Source organism: Neolamprologus brichardi, chromosome 4, assembly GCF_056152115.1.
Source record: "Neolamprologus brichardi isolate AB-2024 chromosome 4, ASM5615211v1, whole genome shotgun sequence".
Classification (NCBI taxonomy): Eukaryota; Metazoa; Chordata; class Actinopteri; order Cichliformes; family Cichlidae; genus Neolamprologus; species Neolamprologus brichardi.
Window position 1 is genome coordinate 8868280 of NC_142107.1, and position 22189 is coordinate 8890468.

At 38.1% G+C, this 22189-nt stretch overlaps 3 protein-coding genes across 3 annotated transcripts; 2 read left to right on the forward strand and 1 right to left on the reverse strand.

The window, feature by feature from the left end:
* The first annotated feature begins 1302 nt into the window (after window positions 1–1302).
* On the forward strand, window positions 1303–5334 carry LOC148102945 (interferon-induced protein 44-like). Its single transcript, XM_087840276.1, has 7 exons — window positions 1303–1312; window positions 1695–1725; window positions 2436–2637; window positions 2731–2874; window positions 4600–4771; window positions 4947–5047; window positions 5153–5334. Exons 1-7 carry the CDS (start codon window positions 1303–1305, stop codon window positions 5318–5320), a joined length of 828 nt encoding a protein of 275 aa, XP_087696402.1. The 3' UTR covers window positions 5321–5334.
* A 1282-nt stretch (window positions 5335–6616) lies between these two features.
* On the reverse strand, window positions 6617–11859 carry LOC102796162 (lipopolysaccharide-induced tumor necrosis factor-alpha factor homolog). Its single transcript, XM_006791593.3, has 5 exons — window positions 11615–11859; window positions 8848–9082; window positions 8564–8605; window positions 7355–7499; window positions 6617–7241 (listed from the first exon to the last, which is right to left on the reverse strand). Exons 2-5 carry the CDS (start codon window positions 9065–9067, stop codon window positions 7136–7138), a joined length of 513 nt encoding a protein of 170 aa, XP_006791656.1. The 5' UTR covers window positions 9068–9082; window positions 11615–11859; the 3' UTR covers window positions 6617–7135.
* Window positions 11860–19213: 7354 nt separating this feature from the next.
* LOC102795857 (myeloid-associated differentiation marker-like) lies at window positions 19214–20453 on the forward strand. Its single transcript, XM_006791592.2, has 2 exons — window positions 19214–19480; window positions 19896–20453. Exons 1-2 carry the CDS (start codon window positions 19214–19216, stop codon window positions 20451–20453), a joined length of 825 nt encoding a protein of 274 aa, XP_006791655.1.
* The last annotated feature ends 1736 nt before the right edge of the window (window positions 20454–22189 follow it).

The following is a 22189-nucleotide window of genomic DNA, read 5'->3' on the forward strand; positions in this document are numbered from 1 at the left end:
TTCAGTTACAATACCAACAAGAAAGACAATTAGTTCACTGTATAGTTAGTTACAATCACAGCCTTGCTTATTCTGCTCTCAGAGCGTGTGTGTGTGTGTGTGTGTGTGTTTGTGTGTGTGTGTTAAAAAGTAACTCTGATAAAACGTGTGAGTTCCCCTAACTTATCCTGGAGCATATCTACTTTCCACTATGCACACACGCCTTCCGTTCTATTGTTTTCATACTGGATTTTGACATAGGGATGTTTACCTCTGTGTAGCGTCCTCTCCTCTTTTAACAACTGCTGGACCTTTATAGAGGAGAGGTTTGATGCACCAAATGCTTTCGGTTGGTGAAAGGTCTGAACTGCATGTAGTTGAGCACCGAGACTTGACTGAAAAATATAAAGTAGAATAGAAAATAGTTTAACATTGTCTTAATGAAATATGCAAGATCTTCACTGATAAAACGCCAGATGGCTTTCTCGTCTTTAGCTTACATTTCAAATCATTTGAACACATAGAAGTTTTCAACTTTGACTAAGCAAATCTAAATTGAGAAGACGGTGATTATTCTGGATTATATTCACATATAGCTTCTTATTTACATGATAGAGCTTTAATCTGCTTGGATAGCATGTCAAGCTGTATACACAGAAGGTGATTTCTGACAGTGTTCCTGAGCCCCTGCAGTTTCAATGACAGAATCAGGCCTGTTTTTAATGCAGTGCAGCCTGATCCTGAACACCCAATGCTGCTGAAATTGTTCCATAATTTGCATAATGTTTGTAGATTGATGAATTTCTGCCCATCTTTATTTCTAACAAACTCTGCCTATCTAAGATGCTCGTTTTATGCCCAGTCATGTCACCGAGCTGTTGTTAATTAACCTATTTAGCTGCAAAGTGTTCCTCTGGCTGCTTCTTGTTAGCACCATTTACTTTTCCAGCAATTTGTTGCTCGCCTCCAAAGTTTTTTTGTAGCATGTTGCTGTCATCATATTCACAATTAACTATTAAATTAATATTTTTATTAGTTTGCATAAATATACTTATAACTTATATTTATACTAATTACTAATATTTTTCATGAAATAGTAAAATATTTTAGTTTAAATATCTGTTATATTTTCTGTTTTACTGTCAATAAAATATTTGTTTATGAGACTCAATTTAATGATTCTGAATCTTGGAATAGACTCAAACACATATACTGAGGATGAAGGGACGATGAAAGACTCTGAATTGCAAATCATATCTATTTTGATCTTTTTTTTTATTTCAGTTTACTGACCTTTTCATATAATTGTCTTGTTTTACAGATATGGGCGGAGGTAAGTCCTGGCCTGTTACATGTCACACTAGTCTCAGAGCAAAATGTATGATCGCTTCATTGATCCAAAGTAAAAAAAAAATTAAAAACAATTTTGATTGGGGTTTTTTTTTTAATTTTTACAATAAACACTGAAAACTGTGAAATCCTTATATGTGAAACATTTTTAAAGAACTTTTATTCTTCAACCTAACCAAGTAATTAAGGTGAACATCAAAAAAACAGTAACAATATTAGCAATAGATGCTCCACCAACTCAAATTTTATTAAATGATAATGATGTTAATGTAACACTTAATAAATTTTCAAATTTTGCATTGTGACACTATTTGTTTATGTTCTTATCTTCCCATTATGTTAACATATGTGATTTTCCTCTTCAGTATTTAGTCAGTCATGGAGGCCTTTGCCAAAGTGAGTATGATAAACATATATTATTGTTTTGCCTTCGTTGTGCTCCTTAACTCGCATGATAAGGTGGGGCCAGGTTTCACAATGAGCTCACCTGAAACCCTGGCTGATTGGGACCCACACCCAGTTTCACACCTTGGCTTAGGCGATTAGAGGATCATCAGGGGGTCCTTTGTCCCTCTGCGGGGGGATGCTCCCACTAGGTTTAAATCTGGGACTCCCCACCATTTGACCTTAGAACTGAAGAAGCTTCTCAGATGAGAGGTGAAACGTCTTCAAGCAACTTAAAGAAGTCCAGACACTTTTCTTTGCAAGCTCCTTTGACAACAGAGTTATATAAATTACATTCTTGTTCACTAGCTGAAAAAGAATGTAGTTTCAGATTATCGAATAAATGTAAATATTAGACAAATATAAGTAAAGACACAATACAGTTTCTAAACAAAGGTGTTACTGATTAGGGGGGGATCCAAACCTACATGCCCCAGATCACTGACATAATATTTGGTGTTGTTTATCCTGTTCATGATAGCTCAGTTTTTGTTGGTAAAACACAAAACTGGTATGGCCTAAAAGAAGGTTTTGGCTAAAGTTCAAGAAATATTATTTATGCTAAATTTTTAGAAAAATTACAAAGTGATACCTTTTTATTTCTAAAAACAAAAACAAATTATTTGTAAAGTTTCAGTGTCTGTTTGGTTGATTGTTTGCAGGAATAACCAGGATACGCTGGATTTTCTGAAATCGTACAGTCCTCGAAATCATGATGCTACCCATCTCAGAATTCTGCTTATTGGGCCAACTGGTGAGGGGAAATCTACCTTCATCAACTCTGTTGACAGTGTTTTACAAGGCAGAGTTACTAATCGAGCTCCAACAGATCAACACCTCACAGCAGAGTCATTCACCAAAAAGGTTTGTATCTATCTATCTATCATTTTTTTACTGTCAAATAATGACTGTAGCTGCTTTAAACAAAGACTTATGAACTCCATCTTCTGTTTTCAGTACAAAACATACAAATTCTCCAAAGTCAATGAAGGTTATTACTCATTTGTTTTCAATGACATCATGGGCATGGAAAGTATCAAAGGCGTTCATGTGGAAGACATTAAGCTTGCCCTACGAGGACATGTGAAAGATGGTTACGAGGTAGAATCTTTTGACCTTTGGCTTTGCTTCATATGTCTAGTTTTTTGGTTTTGTTTATTTATTTATTTATTTATTTTTGGGTGGGGGGGGGGGGGGGTTCTCTTATATGGGTTCATAAGATTTGCAAATCACTGAATCGTGTTTGCATTTACATTTTGGTGTTACAATGTTTTCATTTCAAATGTATGGGATATAGTAGGGGAATATATGTTTACAAATCATTTCATATGCCTACAAGATAAAAGTTAATATCCTAAAAATAAGCTGTGGGAGTTCAGAGTTGAGTAATGGTGTAACACATGGGGACACTAAAGCAGTCGCGCCAGAATGTCCTGCTAAAAAGAAAGATTCTTTAAAATACAATGGGGAGCAAGCGAGTCAGATACCCAGGGCACAGAAATGAAGCAGGTCTGATCAGAAACAGTTTATTACTAGGCCAGGGAGCACAAATAAAAACACACTTAAAATGTACGTAATAAAATGTTGTCAATCTACCAAAACTAAATAAAACAATTCTAAAACCCGTAAAACTACCATTTTCTACATTCACTAAAAAAACCCTGCTATAATTATGCCACATGTTCATTATGGGTCCATCAGCAGGCTAGGAATTCCTTCTTTAGAGCAGAGTCCACGCCAGCCTCGTCTTCGGCAGACAAGGAAGCGCCTCCCATCTTCTTGTCCTTCCACGGGCCCATCACATCCCAACCCAGCTTGCGTTCTGCACCCGAATCCATCATGCGACCACCGCCACAGCTCCCCTTGCGTCGGTGTCCTGTAAAATAACAAATAGGGGCTAGAACAATGGTCCCAGAAGCGGCCCTGGCTCATGGCCATGGCGACCCTCTCCCAACCCTGCTGCACCCAGTAAACAACAGTAGAGACCCTACTCACAAATGCAGGCAGAGGTAAACTTCTGCCCTGCTGCCAATCACACGTGTTGACTCGTACTGTTGCCGTTTTTTTTTTCAGTGCTCAGCTAGCCTGCTTTTAAAAGGTCTTTACACAGCTGATAGGCCACCTCTGGACACACCCATGCCTCAGCAGGTGGTCCCTATCAGCTAATTTGTCCCATGTGTAGCCAGTCCACAGTGGATTAAAAACTATGTCACATAAAACACTAAAAACTATGCAATAGAAACAGAATAAAACCATGCAAATAAAACGACACTCATAAATAAACACCAAAAATCAGAATAAAAACAATATACAAGATAAATACAAATTTCCACTGTGTGACATATAGTCTTGGTTTAGATCTTGTGACAAGTTCTGTTTATGATGTGCTACCTTTCTTTTGAGTCATAATAATTTTAGCAGTGATATTCTCAGTCTCAGCATGAGCCTGCTATTCTTCTTTCAAGCATCACTTCTTCCCTGTATTCCATGTCCTCAGGCGTTCATCACAGGCTGATCATTTCTGGACTTCAGCTGCCTTTAAGTCCTTATTGCATGGTCAGTTCATTCTTTTCTGACTTTGAAGACCCTTGATTCTCACTTCTACCGTCTTTCATCCCATCTCATCTTCTCCAGAGTCAAAACTTCGTAAGACTTACTCTTTTCAGGGCTCTGTTTAGTTTGTGCCTTCTGAATATAATCATAATTAATCACAATTATTACTTAAACTCTTGTTTAAGTAATAAACAAGAGATATTAACTGAGATTAGTTTCAGTAAGAAGAGATGTAATCTTCTTTACACCTCTTCTTACTCCATTGTTTTCTAGTTTGATCCTGAAAAAAAGCTGGAAGAGGGAGATCTAGAATACAACGCTGCTCCTCAACTGAGTGACAGAGTTCATGTTGTGGTCACTGTTGTTCCTGCTGGCTTAGTGTCTTTACTAACTCTGGACATGATTGCAAAGCTGAGAGATATCAGACTGGCAGCCACTGCGTTGGGTAAGGTAGCAGTTGCAAAGGGTTCTGTAATACATTATTTGGACTAATTAATACATAATTTATATATATATGTATGTGTATATATATATATATGTATTAATTTATGGAATATGCAGCAAAAAAAAGAGGGAGAAAAACAAATGTTTATAAAGTGATTACGTTTTTGCATTAACAGAAATTCCCCAGCTGGCTATTCTCACTAAAGTTGATGACGCCTGTCCCAAGGCACAAAAGAATGTGAACAACGTCTACAAGAGTGACTACCTGAAGGAACAGGTTAATTTTATTAATTTTGAATGCACTTTTTCAGTTACATTTTCTAAATTTAGCACTGAAATCTTTTTACAGTTACTGAATCACTGAAATCTTTTCAACACTCAGGTCTACAAATTTAGCCAGTTTCTGGGCCTCCCAGTGAACAGCATCTTTCTTGTGAAGAACTACAGTTCAGAAATCAATACAAATGATGCCACTGATGCTCACATCCTGTGTGCACTGAAACAGATGATTGTCTTTGGAGAAGACTACCTCAGCCACTTGAATGACTGAGACATGAGAAAATGAAACATTTCATTTAAACATCAGACTGAATATTTATTCAGTCGCACGTTTTATACCTAGCCTGTCTGTTAATTTTCACAGTCTGCATTTTTGCCAGCTTTCTTTCCTGGCTTCAAATAGGCTAAAGTTCATTAATATGTAGCAACTCTTTTCTCATCTCACTGACTTAATGCACAAACCTTTAATAATACATTAGTCTACAGTGCCTTTCCTCTCATACACATCACACCACAAACTGTATTGTTTTCAGTCTGTATTGTGTGTTTGACCTCATCTAGTTTTTTCCCATAGCATATACAAGTCACCAGTGTCTTCTGCTTGATTTTACTTCCTCCCCAGTGTGAATGTCTTAATTGTTTTTATCTGTGTCTGTTTTGCCCCTACGGTTTCCACTTCTTTTGTATTTTTTTACTAACTTAAAAACTCAGATTAAAAAAAAAAAAGCTTTCAAATTGTGTGAATAGAGTTATTGTGTTTCCAACTTGTTTCTTGTGACCAAGAAAGAAGCCCCTGCTCCAAAACTGACAACTGCAAGCTCGACTTAAATTTGCAGCTGCCCACATGGACAAGTTTACCACAGTGTTTGTCAAACACAGCGGTGGTAGCATCATGCTCAGGCTCTGTGCTGCCTGTGGTAGTGATACATTGTAGATTGAAGACAAAGTAGATTGATTAACAAAGAAGGAAGACAACCTCAACTTCACCTCAAATCAACAGTTGAAACTTGGATCTTCCAAAAGGACATTGATCCCAGACACAAGCCATGGATAAAGCAGGCTGACATTAAACTTCTGGAATGTTCTTCCCAAAGCCCCAACCTAAGCCAACCTTTTCAGAAACGAACACGTTTATCTCAACTCTGCCAATTCTGGTCAAATTAGCAGAATTATTCCAGAAGCTTGTTGATGACATGGGGATAAACATTTAAAAAATTATGTCAGAAGCTGAAGAACTACATGAAGAACAACAAAAAACAAATAATCAAAATGAAAATTCCTTGGCTTTGTAACCCTAGCCCTTTTTTCACAAGTTAATTAAAAAAAATTTAACATACCTTCAAACAAAAGTGGAAAATTGAAAATCAGTTAATTAGTTAATCTGTTTGTTTATTAATTAATTGTGTGTGTTATGTGTCAGACAGACACTTAATCACACAGTCAAACCGCAGTCAAACAAAACAAAACCATGTTGTTTTTTCAGGATGATTCCAACATCAGATCAATGATGAAATTAGCCTCCTAACCACACTCATTTATCTGTGCATTTAATTACCACAAAACAACATTCCAAGGATATTCCTTTATTGTCTGAGTTTTGCTGGTTACACAGAAATAATTTGGAAATAAGTTTAAGAGTTTGGGTGTCTAAGTAATTCAAAGCGCATTAGAAGTATTGCAATAAAAAACTAGGTATACTAACAGAATATAAACAATAAAGATGATACATATAAAATATCGTGTAATCAGTGGCATAAAATTATATGACAAAAACATACAAAGAAGGTTATGAAAAAAATATAATCTATTAGTATTTACAGATTTAATTTTTGTATTTGTAATGTTGCAAATGTATCTGGTGTATAAACTCAATATTTATTTATCTCAAAATAATATCATGTCTAAATACTGAATTACAGCGTGAGCAACCACCCAAATTCACATCTGAGCAAAGGAGAAAAACTCATAACTACAACATGCAGCTGATAAAAGTATTTATTGGTATGTTGTTTGGCTTGAATCTCTTGATTTACAAATCTTCCACTGATTTCTGTCATAGTCAAGTGGGTAAGAGCCATCACAAGATTCACATTCGCTTATAAACGTAGATGACTCTGCCACAGGATGAACAGTGGTGCTCCACATCTTGACAGGAATCAACGCAGAATGGGATACAGCAGCAAAGAAAGCACCTATAGGTGGAAACAAGCACTTGTAATGTTAAGGTTTTCTTAAGACCAAAGATGTGTCTCAGCTCTTTTAGAGTTTTAGTTTGAAAATCCTCTACCTAAATGGTTGTATTTACCCAAAGAAGGCGAGGCCTCCACAAATAGCCCACGTCAGCAGGCCTGGGGTGTGTTGTGTCCTGGTGATCACTGTCTGGTGGCAGTGAGGACACACAGTTTGTCCAGGAACATCCTGTAGCCTCGGTGTTACTACAATGTTAGTCACTGAGGAACAGAAATGTGTAAAACACAAAATAAAGGTGTTTATTCCTGTTATTTCTATTAACCTTTGTTTCCATTTTAAAATTCAAAGCACTGTAGAGCTTCATAGACTGGCTTTAAACTGACTATCAAGCTGGCAGTGAGGATCTCATGTCTATTGCATCTTGAAGCAGACATTTGCAAGATGCAGGCTGATGACCAGAACTCGCCTGCAAAGGAAAACCAAACAACCCTCAAAACTTCCATAAGGAGCCACCTTATGTTGATTGATCTCAAGCCAACTTCCTGCAGCTGGCCTATACTGCTCCTATTACTTAACTATAACCAAACCTAGTGTGGTTTCAAATCATACATCAAGTGTGTGACCCTTCACTTGCATTACTTAAGTCAGTGGAAATGTGTTCCCCATCCTTGCCTTGTATCAACAGCTAAGACTCTACATCACCACTGGAGGGTGCCAGTAGCAAGCAGTAGTGGTTGCAGTAGTAAGTTGTGGGTGGAAAAGGGCTTTTTTTTCAAAGCCTTTCTGTTGTCTTGTATTTTAAAGTAATGAGCCATTCAAGCACCAAGGTTTCTAGTAGCAGATGTCCAGCACAGCATAGACCAGTAATATAGTCTAGACGTAGAAGACTACCGGTATTAGTAGTAGTATATAACTGTACAACTGTGACATGGTTAATGTTTTACATGTGTTTAACACACAAATGTGGCTTTGGAATGAATTCTTATGCATCTATTTCAAAAGGCAGGACTCAGGATGTGACTGCACATGGGGTGAACTCTGAACAATTGCTTTTCCCTGTAGAGAGGCTACAAACAAGCCTATTCTTCAGATCAGTTTGATATAAGACCAAGAATTTCAGCCAGTGTCCACAGAGGCAGCTCTGTTCACTTTACACGCTGGAGCAGATGCACATTCGTTTTTTAACAGCTTTTTAACAGCTGTGAGAAGTTACACTTTAACCTTTTAATGTTTTTATTTTCCCATGCTGCATATTTGCATGCAAGAGTTCTGAGAAATCATACAAAGACATGTAGGTGTACTTTAAAGGATCAGGTTGCCTCACCTGTTGTGACAGGTGCACCCGGTGCAGGAGCAAAAACACCGCCTGTTAAACAAAGTACACAAGTCATCACAACAGGGACAAATATACATATGTAAATAAGTACTTTAGTATACTGTTTGAAGAGAACTGTCACTTTTTTCACTAATTTCACTAATTGTCACTAATTTATCTCTTTAATCTTTAATCTCTTTCATTTGTGTATTTAAGCAAACACATAACAACAAAGGTTTATTAGAATATTTTGGTATAAAAAGCAGGAATAATTTGTGAGTGCAGACACAGACCTGGCTGATATCCTGGAGGAGAAGGTGCTGGCGGAGGGTACATCCCTGGTTGAGGGTACGTCCCTGGTTGAGGGTACGTCCCTGGTTGAGGGTACATCCCTGGTTGAGGATACGTCCCTGGTTGAGGATACGTCCCTGGCTGAGGCATTCCTTGTCCATAGTCCAAGGGTGGGCCGGGGTAAGGTGGAGCTGATTCCTGTGGTGGATATCCTTTTTCCATCTTCAGAAATGTAAACTGAAATTGAATAAGTACAAATAAAAACTTAAGACGTATTGATCTACGTTTTCTGGCGCTGTAACACAGTATTTGAGATTTGTGTCACTTTCAATGAGTTACGGGGAACTTGTAATTTGCTTTGTCCAATGCAAACAGGAGGCAAAATATTCATTGCATTTGTTTATGCAAAGGTTTGTGTGTGACAACCAGTTATATGGTTTCAGAGGAAACATTAGCAGATGTATGTGTGAGCTAAAGCTTTTTAAAAGCTAACCACAGCATCACATAAATATTTCCAGTGGTTGATATCCTTCTAATGGTTTATGAGGTTAGTATCTGACTATTGCTCAGATACTGAACACATTAAAAGTGGAACAAATGAAATACTGCACAGATTACCCAGTGTAGCACAAAAATATGTTAAGAGGCCCTCCAATCTGTAACCACAAGTATTCAACTCAACTCAATGCAACACAATGGCAGTGGCTTAGATACAGAAATCCAGTAAATTCAGAGTGTGTATACAATGAGGAAGTAGGTCCGTGCTGCAACCAGTAACACGATGAGGGTAGTGAAAGTGAATGAAAACTGGGAAGTTGGGTTGAAACATAGTAACTCCTGAAAAAAAGATTAAGTAAAATTGTGGTTCTGTATGAAAACTAACTGCCCCATTAACCTAACAAATGGTTGTGCCACCCTTGGCAGCAGGAACTGCAATCAAGCATTTGAGATAACCTGAAATGAGTCTTTTACAGCACTGTGGAGAAATTTTGGCCCACTCTTCTAAGCACAATTGTTTTAAATTAGCCTCATTGGAGGGTTTCTAAAATGAATAGCCTGTTTCGGCCACACCAAAGGATCTCAACTGAATTTAAGTCTGGACTTTGACTAGACTGGGCAATAATCTTTATTGTCTAGAGCTTCAGCCTATGAGCTGAACTGGAAATTCTCCTTTAGGATTTTCTGGTAGAGAGCAGAATTCGTGTTTCCATCAATTACAGCAAGTCCTTCTGAGGCAGAAAAACAGCCTCACACCACCACACTACCACCAACATGTTTGACTCTTGGTGTGAAATATGATATTTCCCATAAGTCTCGAGGATCATCAACATGTTTCTTGGCAAATCTGCGACGAGACTTCATGTTCTTTTTGGTCAGGAGTGGTTTTCTCCTTGAACTCTCCCATAGGTGCCATTTTTGTCCTATTTCTTTCTTATTGTTGAATCATGAACTCTGACTTTAACTGAGCTGAGTGAGGCCAGCAGTTCTTTAGATGCTGTGCTAGGTTATTTTGTGACCTCCTGGATGAGTCTTCAATGCACTCCTGGAGATGTTATGGTAGGTCAACCACTCCTGGGAAGGTTCACCACTGTTCCAAGTTTTCTCTGTTTGTGAAAAAGGGCTCCAAATCTTCAAGCCTTAGAAATTGCTTTGTAACCCAGGCTGAAAGATGACTGTTTCACAGCTTCAAGGCACGATGTGTTGCTTTTTGAGGGGTTTTAGCCTATTTCACATCATCAGACAGCTTATTCATACAGGCGCAGGTACTTTTGAAGAACTTTATTCCATTTATAAACAAAATCATTATTTTAAAAGTTATATCTGTCTAATATTAAAATATGTTTAATGATCTGAAACATGTAAATGTGACAAATATGCACAAAAATAAAAAATCAGGAAGTGGGTAAATACTTTTCCATAGCACTGTATATATAGCGCAGTCATCTGAAGTACTAATAACAAAGAAATACTCTCTCCAACATAAGCAAATACCTTAATGATAAAAAAGTAATATTTACTAAGTGTTATTCAAGGGTTCAAGTAGAATGGCTCCAAAAATGTTCTTCCTGAATGCTACAATTTTGTATAAAATACTATGAAAAAAACTCAACTAAGACAGGTTGCTGATATAGTTGGTGTGTTTTTTTGTTGTTCTTTGTGGTTTTACCTTTGACAGTGTTTTGTATTTTAAAAATTAAATTTTAATCCACATCTACACAGAGCTGAAATGAACTGAAGTACCAAACAGGAAAGTAACAATAACAAAGCTATGGTACTGTGTAACACATTTACTTAGCTTGTGAGCCATGATGCAATAGAAATCCTGTTTGAATGCACTTTACTCAGTTTGAGTCCTGTTGTACATTGACTACAGATTACTGGTCTTAGTCTCTTTTTATAATGCAGAGCTTACATTGTGTACCGTGGGCTGGTCAGTGTGGTAGGAAAGAGGCCCAGTCAGTCCAACCAAGCCTTTCTGTATCTTGCTCTAAATCCATCCTAAATCAATTACAGAGAGCTACGAGCCACATAAACTAATGAGGCGCTGTCATTCCCCTGAGCACACCCTGTGCGGCTCATCCAGTTTTGTTTGAATGTTCTTTCTGAATAAGGGTAAGTGTTGATGAAGCTATGAAGCATAACTACAGAAGAAATACCTTTTTTTCCATTTCTGTTCTACAAAAGTACATAAAAAACAGGCAGTCTAACTATGAACCAGGAAGAAACTCATCCTTATTTGACTACAAATGTAAAACAACATTAACTTACCTCTTATCTCACCAAAAAAAAAAGTTTTTTCCTGGAGCTCTCGGTCAGTGCCTGAAGGGGAAACACAGTAAAACCACAACAGGAAGGTCCATACAGAGTGCCAATGGACACGACTGCTACAAAATCTTGTAAACCAACAGAGAAGAAGCGTATTTCCTCGGTCAGCTTTGGAAGGCTTTTGAGCTGTGGATCTGTTAGTCTTCACTCTCTGTTTCCCCGTTCGCTGCCTCCTCCCCTCATATGTAACTGGGTGTGTCAGAAGAAGACGAAATGAGGAAAAGCATTTCCCTGTTCGCTCAGTTACCATTTAAACGACCCATAAAAGCACAGCCATGAGATATATGAGCACAAATATGAAAAGACAGGGAGAGTGTGTCCTGCTGCTGAGAATAAAGTTTCCCTTGTTTACCACAATTCTCCTTTTCAGTTTTAGTCTGTGTCTACAGCCCTGCCTACGTGTTTAAAAACACTACGCAGGCATAGATTCCGATAACAGCATGAATCATCTCACTTAACAACAGGAGATCAAGAAACAAGATTTATTTTCATGTGAACCGTTTTTGTTTTGTTATTTTCTTAGACTTTGGTAGTGTAAACCAATCAATGCATGGTACAGCTTTTGGTTTCTGTCTTCTTGTTTTTTTTGCCTATATCTGTGGTTTCCTGTGGTTTTGACTTCCTCAGTGTTCTCAGTAAATGAAAACTTATGTGACCATATTTTCTTTCACATCCAGCCTTGCTCTTTAGAAGCAGAATGAGAAAACGGAATTTCTTAAGGACGTTCTCAGTCTTCCAAAACTGTTTGAATGTGCTGACAAAAATGTGCTCAACCAGAATTACAATACAAGAAATAATGTTGTACTGAATAATAGAATAGCAAGTATATAAATGCTATTCTTAAACGTCTTCTTTCTTTTATTGCAGCTAGATCTCATCTCTGGTTTGTTGGGAAGGACTGAAAATGATCCTGTTCCACTTTCCTCTCAGGTGCTACGTGCTTTTACATGAATATTTGTTTCTCATTTCCTGCATGACCGTTTCAGTGTCGTACGTTTACTTCCAAATTTTTGTGATTGCTTCCATTTGCCCTCTAAACACATGACTTTGACACACCAAGGTCTTGCGATATTCAGGAAAGGACACTGAGAGGTTCACAGGACTGTTGCAATAACATTACTCATCACTTCTGGAAGACACTGCAGTGTCCAAGTATGAGTGCAGCCGGCCTGACCAGTGTCTGCTTTCAATTTATAACCACTAGAGGTCAGCGTGATTCCAGTGTTGCAACACTGTTTTTTATTTCCTCTAAACTTAGGTAGCAGTTCAAGCATCCTTCAGACTGGAGAGTGCGCCAGCACACAAAGAGTATCTCAAGCATCCGGTAATTGCAACATAGATTGGTATTTCTTGGGAATCAATTCCAGGCTTAAAACTAGTGTGATATCAGGCTTTAATATAAGAAATGTTTCTGTTTCGTGCCATCAGACAGCACGAGATTGCTTTAAGCAGAACAATGATTGTTCATTGACCATAAACAAAGGTTTGCATACTGTAGACTGTATTATATGCTAATCTTGAAGTCCATCTATTCATTTCCTTCATTACTCAGGGCCACAGGTGAGCTGGAACCTATCCTAGCTGCCCTGCACAGGGCACCAGTCTGTTACAGGGCTAACACATAGAGACAGCCAAGCTTTCAAGCTCACATTTACATATAATCCATTTACAATGGTCATACAAACATATATTCATAAAGTAACAAAGGAGTAAACATTTGCTTTTTTAAAAAAGAAAAAAGGTGAGTGCGAGGAGCCAGACATGTATGTTTGTGAAGGTTCTCAGTCATCCAGATCATCGTAGTCAAAGGAGCTTGCAAAGAAAAGCGTCTGGACTTCTTTAAGTTACTTGAAGACGTTTCAAAGGATTTCAGTCTCTAGATGTGCAAAGCTGGTAGAGACATACCCTAAAAGACTGGCAGCTGTAATTGCAGCAAAGGGTGGTTCTACAAAGTATTGACTCAGGGGGCTGAATAATTATGCACACCCCACTTTGCAATTATTTATTTGTAAAAAATGTTTGGAATCATGTATGATTTTCGTTCCACTTCTCACGTGTACACCACTTTGTATTGGTCTTTCACGTGGAATTCCAATAATATTGATTCATGTTTGTGGCTGTAATGTGACAAAATGTGGAAAAGTTCAAGGGGGCCGAATACTTTTGCAAGCCACTGTAAATGACTGGTATCGGAGAAATCGATATTTCAGGATCGATCCACACATCCCTACTGAATGTGGCAAGTGTTTCACATTTTTGCACTGAAATCAAATCCTGGACAGTTTAACAATGAGCAAGTGGCTGCAGCTTGTTTGTGATTGAAAATAAAGACAAAAAAATAATGCCTTGTTTTATTTTAGTTTATTTTAATTTACTTACTGAAAGTTAGGGCATAGTATATATTATTCTGAGGGAAAAGTGAATTTAACCCCTTTAACTTCCACCCGTGTTGCAACAATTGATTCATAGTGTCTGTCATAATTACACAGGAAGTCTTGCAAAGTGAACCTGTTCACTAAATGTGATTTTCTTTTCTTCATCAGATTCAACCCAGAAGGTATTTATGTCTCCCCCTGGGGTTAAATCAGTGATCTTTTTCTTTTTAGGTGAATGTGTAAACCACTATGTTACTTCATTCGGTGCATATTTTTACAATACTAACTTATCTCCCAAAAAGCAGATAAGAGCTCTATTGAAATATTATAGTGTACAGATCATAAAACAGTGTTGGAAAGGTTTAGTCATCAAACTGAGCTACAGATGGAAGTTGCTCCAGTTTTAAACAAAGTAAGATCAATTACAGTCCAAATACTTTCATACAACATACAAAAAACAGAAATGGAAAATATGTCAAACAAAATTAGAAAAATAGTGTGGTGTTCCTTTACTTAAGTATATATTCAGACAAACACTCTTGACACCAAGGTTAATTTACGATTACAGCATCCATCAACAGCAGAGCAGGGCAGGAGGCAACTCCCAGGCAGCATTTGCACAGATTTGTGTCCACGTTTGTGACCTAAGAACTCAGGCTCAACCATGGGACTCAATGGACGGCAAGCATAAGTGTTTGTTTCTGTTCTAAGAACAAATGAGCTTGTGGTTCCTCTTCCTTCCCCTCACTCACACGTCTAATACAAACACACACTGGGTGGGTGTTGGGGTTTATTTGCCTGCGCTTGGTACATGGCTGGCAGTGATTGGTTTAAGCTGCACATTTTTCAAAAGCCACACTGACACAGTTTCACAGAGCTTGATATTGTTTCCTCCAACATCTCTAGAAACTAACGTTTAACAAAATCCCCAGTGATTTGTGTCTTTTTCTATTTTGAGAACATTTGAGGACTTTGTGGCTTATGACCGAACCCCTGGGTGCTTTTCAACGATAAGTGGTGAATAGTGGGAATGCTGCGACCTAACTTGACCCAGCGATCATTCTTGTTGCTACATGTTTGGCCTTCATTTTCATTGGTTTTCGTTCTATTGTCATGCTGTGAGCTGTCATCTCAGACTGAAACTTCCTGCAGTCTGTGTAGGCTAACTGTGTATGAGAAACTGTTTATTTGGGGTAATGTATTTGGGTGCGTATGTATCATTTTGTACAGATGTCGTCTTTAGCTCAGTTACTCTGTGATTCAGAGTTCTGGTTTTGGGGGGATTTTTTTTTATTGAGAACAATGATAAACACACTCAAGTCACAGGGTTGCTTCCACATCCATTTTTAAACAATCACACTTTTTTTTGCTGTCGCTAAAGTACTCCAGCTGTGCATTGGAAAAGCCACAGGTTTAAGGATGTAGGCCAAGTTCAGGTCTCAGTTTAATCAGCGTTCATAGTAGCTTGTACTACTACATATGCAATTTTCAGCAAAAGTGACCTGATAAAGACAAAGAAGTAAAGTTATCTTTCCTGTTGGGGCCTAAGTGGCCATGTCTGGAAAGTCTCTCTTATCAGCACAATTCCATATTATTATATAATTATATTTATTTCAAATAGTTTTCTATTGCTCTATTTTCTCTATTTTTAGAGGAATAAACTTTGTATTCAGCATTTCTCCCATTTCTAAGATGCTTATTGTGGGGCCAGGATTCTGACTGGTGCGCATTACAAGAGTAAGAGGTCATCTTTTCACATCTGGCATAAAAATAAGCAAATGAAGTGTGTAAGTTATAAGTTTAGTATCAATCGTGTGAGGGACCAGTTTACACGCCGCTTGTTTAATGCAAAAATCAAAGCTAAAGTTTGTTATTTTGTGTTGTTATGTGATATTTGTTTTAAGTGTGTGCCCCAGTATCTGATAAAACTATTAGCTGTTATTGTAGCCTCTGTTCTGTTCTGTCATCAGTAGGGATCTCTCTCTCTCAGCCACACATTTCTTGTGAGAGTTGTATGTGTTGACTTCTGTAAACTAGAGCCAATGGAAATTTGGAGCAGTGTCTCAGTGGGGGGTAAAATCATAAAACTGTGCTGTCCCATGTAAAGTGAAATACTCTGTAACCTTAGTTATAAAGTATAGTTGTTGTAATAGATTATTATAGGGGAGAAGTGAGAACTGAATCGATGGGGTTATGTAGTATTCAGAACACTTTCCCAAATATTTAAGGGATGAGTCAGAGTTAAAATAATAGCTCTGTGCCAATCCTGCACTATTTCAACACAAAAGTTGATCCATAAAATCTTTCATCTACAATCCTGTGAAAACATGTTTTTTCACAGGACTCTGTGCAGTCCTGAGCTCCCCATGAACCAGTAGCGTGTAGAACAACCTTTAGCAGCAATAAATTGAAGTCCCTTTCAGTATGACTTCATGAGTTGAAGTCATATGATTTATCAGTGACTAATTAGTGTCCCGCATCATGGAGGAACTTTGCCCCTCTCTTCGTTACAACTTTGTTGAATTTTGCAGGCACGGCTCTCTGAAGGTCCCACCGCAGCATTTCAGTCAGGCTGAGATTGCAGAACCTTGATTCTTTCCTTTTTCAGACATTATGTTGTAGATTTGCTGCTGTGCTTGTGGTCATTGCCCTGTTGCATTATGGGCAAGTTTTAACTGTTGGTAGATGACCTCACAACTCAATGAATGCAAGCTGTCCAGGTTCTTTAGCCACAAAACAACCCAAAATCATGACCGCTCCACCACGGTGCCTAACAGCTGGTATGAGGAGCTGCTGTAGTGCTGATATGCTATGTTTGGTTTTTCCAAATGTTTCGCTGTGCATGGCTATACATCTCCACTTTGGTCACATCTGTCCAAAGGACATTGTACCAGAATCTTTGTGGTTTGTTCATTTAAAACTTTACAGACTTAATCTGAGCTGCCATGTTGTTTTTAGAGAGAAGAGGCTTTTTCCTGGAAACCCTTTCATATCTATTTAGTCCAGAGAAGTCTGTGATATGGCATTGCTCCAGACTAGCAACAAAATCTCTGCTTATATAGAGGTGCTCTATCTGAAGATCAGATAATACAGGCATCTAATTATCCACACCTGGTTGCTATTTACCCTCTTAATTTCTACTGAAAACTGAGTTGCTTGTGAGCTACATAAGCAGCACAAATGAATTCAAAAGCACAAAAATAATCAAAATAAGCAACATCAGCTTCTAACATTTTTGTTATCAGTTAAATAATTATGGTTTTGTGGAATTAGTTAAGTCTCCACTTAAGCCATCTATGTCCACTGTGAGCGACCATCTTTAAACAGAGGCGGTGGTTTACGACACCAACTGTTTGCCATCTGTAATCCAGTTTTGAGTTCCCTCCCCTGACGCCTTAACGCCCACTCACATCCTGGGCCATCTGACCTCAGGAACTCGCATGATAAGGTGGGGCCAGGTTTCACAATGAGCTCACCCGAAACCCTGGCTGATTGGGACCCACACCCAGTTTCACACCTTGGCTCATGTGATTAGGTAGAGGATCATCAGGGGGTCCTTTGTCCCTCTTTGGGGGGATGCTCCCACTAGGTTTAAATCTGGGACTCCCCACCATTTGACCTTAGAACTGAAGAAGCTTCTCGGATGAGAGGTGAAACGTCTTCAAGTAACTTAAAGAAGTCCAGACGCTTTTCTTTGCAAGCTCCTCTGACTACGATGACCTGGATGACTGAGAACCTTCACAGACTTAAGTCTCCACTGTTTTACCCATAGACTGTATATAAAGATGGATGTTTTCTCTGGCTCTGAAAAATGAAGCTAATGTGAAATTGGCTTAAGCTCTTTCTCAGTGCCAACAGGGGGAGACTGTGTTGATAATAGAAATAAGTTTGACTGTGTTGAAGCTCACTTCATAAACCCTATTAACACAATCTAAACTTTAACCCTGTAAAACTTGAATTGACAGGAAGTCCTTTTTCTTTTAATTAACATTTTCTTGACTAGCCACTTTTTTAAATTGGGAGATTAAATATTAATTTGCATATATGAGTTTTAACTTGTATTATATTTGCTATATCCAGAAGTTAATGCAATTTATTGCTTTAAAAGGTGGTGGGGGGAGAGGGGGGGATTTGGCATTAAAGGGTTATTTATCTCACAATTGTAGAAAGAGGTCTCAGTCTCTATTTGCTGTTCTTTTTCTGGTGCAGCATGATGTTTGTTCAGTGACTTATGGTCCTGTTTAGTGTTGCTAGATAATGACTTGCATGTGTTATGGGGGGTGGGTTTTTTTGTACTGTAGTGTGCTGTCCCTCTGTTCCTGATTTTGGTACAGACCATTCATAACATTCTGTTTCCAAAGCCTTAGATGCCGATGCAAAACTCGAGGCTTCAAGCTGGGACTTCACTAACCGATGAACAACATTACTGAACACTGACTGCATCCACAGGCTATAAATACTGTCCACGTTAAAATGTTAAATAATTTGTATAAGTTGCACAAAAATAAGGTTTGTGTCATGCATTAACAATTGTGCAAGAATTGCCAAAGGTGCTTGTTTGTGTCAGCAGCTGAGAGTTACTTGCTGCACTTGCTGTAAATCTTGAATGTTGGTTTTCTTTGCAGTAACTCTGATCTTTTTTAAAATTATTCAGATAAACAGAAGTATTTTTTCACAATATAAAGCAACTCATTCATATTTCTTTGAAATAATCCTACTTTACATCTGTAGATAAAACAATATACCATGTTGCTAAGGACCATTTCCTCAGCTTCTTGTAACATTTAACAGATTTAAGCTGTTAAGGCCTGAACATGCCACTAATTTAGAATTCGTAATGGATGAGCAATAGGGTGAATAGAGAAGTCTGAGTCCTGTGTCAGCAGGTGTTGTTCCTGTTATACCTAACAGCTTAGTCAATAAACCAACCCTTCTACAGTGATAAGCAAATGTGAATGTCGTACATTTCTGCAGCTTTGGATGGGAGGCAACGAGGGAGCGGCCGCAGTTTCCACATACCTTCAGTTACATTCAACAGCATTTCTGCTGAGATAGAAACCAAACAGCTTCTACATAGCATAATAATAATTTTGAAGTGAGAAAAATAGAAGAGGTGCTAAATTAACGATAGATCCAGCTGTAATCTGTCCAACGGCTTACCGTCAGCATGGCTACGGTGGACTTCAAGACACTCACAACGCCGGTGGGCATTTTAAGGATACTGGCAGTGGTCTTAACCTGCATCTCCTTCAGCCTGGTGGCATCACTGGGCCACATTACTGTGTCCTTCTGGGTCTGGTGCATGTTCAGCTGGTGTTTCTGCTTCTGCATCACGTTCCTCGTGCTCCTCCTGGAACTGACAACTCTAAATACAAAACTGCCCATCTCCTGGGATGACTTCACTGCTGCATTTGCCATGTTGGCTACCCTGATGGTATGTGTCGATTTTTATTTTTTAAACTCTAATGTCATTTGTCTGTTCTTGCTATAGCTATTGCTGCAGGTTGTATGAAGGACTAGCCAGCTTTCTTCATGATTACTGCCACAGAGACTTTGCTAAAGAAAATAAAAGTGTTTTAAGCTGAACTTAAATTTAAAGGTTTCATATGGCTCAAACTACTTTAAGTACAATTAAACCACTTCATGAAAAATAAGAGGCAGATTAACTATGTTTTTAGAGATAGACATATCAACAACACCCTAAATGATGAGTTTAAAAGTCCCATGGTAGAGCTTTATTTTTTTTGCAGCTTTATCAATAATCTATAACTAGTTAAACTGAGTGAAACACAAGAAATCAGTCAAAATGAACTCTGAGTAAAACAAATTCCACCCTTTCTTCCACACAGATGTTCACAGCAGCTGTTATCTATCCATATTTCTTCGTCTGCTCTAGCTGCGGCAGAGGTATCGGTGCCAGTGTCACTACCTGCTTGGCCTTCATCCTCTACGCCGTTGAGGTGGGGCTAACCCGGGCCAAACCTGGTGAGATCAGTGGATTCCTTTCCACAGTCCCAGGCCTCCTCAAGGTTTTAGAGGCCTTTGTGGCCTGCATCATCTTCATCTGCTTGGACTTCACCTTTTACTCTAGCTTCCCGGGGCTCCAGTGGTGTGTTGCCGTCTACTCCATCTGCTTCATTTTTGCCCTCCTTGTCATCATTTTTACCATCGGCCGCCTGCTGTCTCTCTTCCCTCTGCCCTTCGACAAAGTCTTGACGGTGTGCAATGTGCTGGCAGTGCTGATGTACTTCACAGCTGTGGTCATTTGGCCATTTTACAGCTTTAGGAACAATATAGGCAACAATTTTTCCATAGTCATTACTGCGATGACCTGCTTGAACCTCATTGCTTACATAGTGGATACAGTTTACTCGTTTAAGCTCGTCTTCTTCGTCAGCAGAACATAGGTTGCAAAAAGTCAGCTTGAACTTATCTTTGATTGATTGATTGATTGATTGTATGATCGTTATTTTTATGATGGTTTATGTCATTCTTTTACTGCAGATTTCATATTAATTAGAGTAGCTTTTTTTTTTCTTTACACGATTTTGCATTTTTTGAAGCATTAACGTAGCTGTGGTTGATTCAGAGTTTTTTTTTAAATTCAGGTTTATGAGCCTGTAAAAGGACTGAGTAGGAAACTCATTCAGTGCAGGATCTTACAAATCTCACCCTGATAAAGAACACTAAAATCCAGTCATTGTGGTTACTGAAGGTTATTGAACAAGCCTACATACCCATGTGGTTGTTTTAGCACCTTGGTAATAAAGTATGATAAGTAAAACTTAAATAAATACCACTTTCATGGTTTCATGGTTAAATACTGAACTCCCCTTTGAGAATGTTTGCAAAGGTGTGTCGAAGTGTGCATATCCTGCAATACTCACAGCTATGGGTTTTGAGCTAACAACTCCACTCCCTTTTTTCGATTATGGGCATGGAGTAAGTGAAAGAGAACAAAACAGAGCAGAGTTAAGAAAGTTTTTTCTTGTTGTAGTTTTTTTAAAAGGCAGTCTTTAGCTTTTAAAGAAAGAAGCTGCTTTGTTTTGTCCTAATGATTTAACTGCTGATGATGAGCTGAGCTGTCGAACTGCTCCTCATTTGTGTTTTCACAGGAAAAGAATTATTGGACGTTTACTGCCAGAACAGGTTTATTTAGGTTTATTTATTCAATCCAAAGCTCTAAAGCCAGTTGGAATAATATTCAGTAACCACTTTGCTGTTTGATTAGTCTACAATGGTTCTGGTTATTCTTTCAGTAAACAGTGAAAAATGCTAAATGTATTCAAGTGCACAGTTTAAACTGATTGAATTTGGATTTTGTCCAAACAGTAATAAAACATTATTTTTATAAATATTTTAAAGTTTTTAAAGATGAAGCACACCTTCACTCAGTGTCACAAAATAAAAAATTCCCTTAGGAAATCTATTACTTAAAGGGAAAGTACAGGATAAGTACTTTTCCATTTTAGTTTTCTTTCAACGGACCATTCGAACCATAAAAGCAGTTGCTCAAGGTTAGCCCAGTTTGCTTATCAGAGTATAAGTAATAAAACTGATAACCACTAGCATATATGGTTGAAGCGTAACCTTTCACCCATCAGCAACCCGCATACAAAAATGGGAACAACTATGAAAAGTGATTGTATGTAGTAGTATGTAGTTTTGTGAGTAATGAGAGATTTGGGGGGTTTTTTTAAAAGGAAAACGCTACAAAATGGAAGAACTGGAGAGGAAGAGACCACATGGGTCACATCCACATTCTGCATCTGCAGAATTAATGTGTGTGTAAAAGTACCGTAGTGATGTGGGTTCTTTTAAATGTATTCTTATAAATGTACACTTTTCTCTGCTTCTTTGTTTTGTGGTTTGTTTAAGGGTTTCTTACATTTTAAATATTCATGCCATGAATGTTTAAGGAAATGAATCATATGATGCCCAATGTGTAAATGGAATAGTACTTATATAACAGCACTTATTATCTATTCTAACCCTCATTTATCCAACCTTTCACACACATTCGTACAAGCTCTTCATTCTATAGCACCTTTTGTAGCTTTCATGCTAACACTCACACGGATGCACCATGGAGGGAACTCAGGTCAGTGTCTTCAGTGCCTGAAATTTAAAAGCTCAATAACAT

What these genes read in the sequence shown, in the direction of transcription:
- LOC102796162 (XM_006791593.3), bottom strand. Translation starts at nt 9,067, where the DNA reads ATGGAAAAAGGATATCCACCACAGGAATCAGCTCCACCTTACCCCGGC. An exon ending in TCCTCCAGGATATCAGCCAG is followed by an intron (nt 8,606 to 8,847) that starts GTCTGTGTCTGC and finishes TTTGTTTAACAG; the next exon opens with GCGGTGTTTTTGCTCCTGCA. An exon ending in GGAGGCCTCGCCTTCTTTGG is followed by an intron (nt 7,242 to 7,354) that starts GTAAATACAACC and finishes TTCCACCTATAG; the next exon opens with GTGCTTTCTTTGCTGCTGTA.
- LOC102795857 (XM_006791592.2), top strand. Translation starts at nt 19,214, where the DNA reads ATGGCTACGGTGGACTTCAAGACACTCACAACGCCGGTGGGCATTTTA. An exon ending in CCATGTTGGCTACCCTGATG is followed by an intron (nt 19,481 to 19,895) that starts GTATGTGTCGAT and finishes TCTTCCACACAG; the next exon opens with ATGTTCACAGCAGCTGTTAT.
- LOC148102945 (XM_087840276.1), top strand. An exon ending in TCATGGAGGCCTTTGCCAAA is followed by an intron (nt 1,726 to 2,435) that starts GTGAGTATGATA and finishes GATTGTTTGCAG; the next exon opens with GAATAACCAGGATACGCTGG. An exon ending in ACTGGCAGCCACTGCGTTGG is followed by an intron (nt 4,772 to 4,946) that starts GTAAGGTAGCAG and finishes TTGCATTAACAG; the next exon opens with AAATTCCCCAGCTGGCTATT.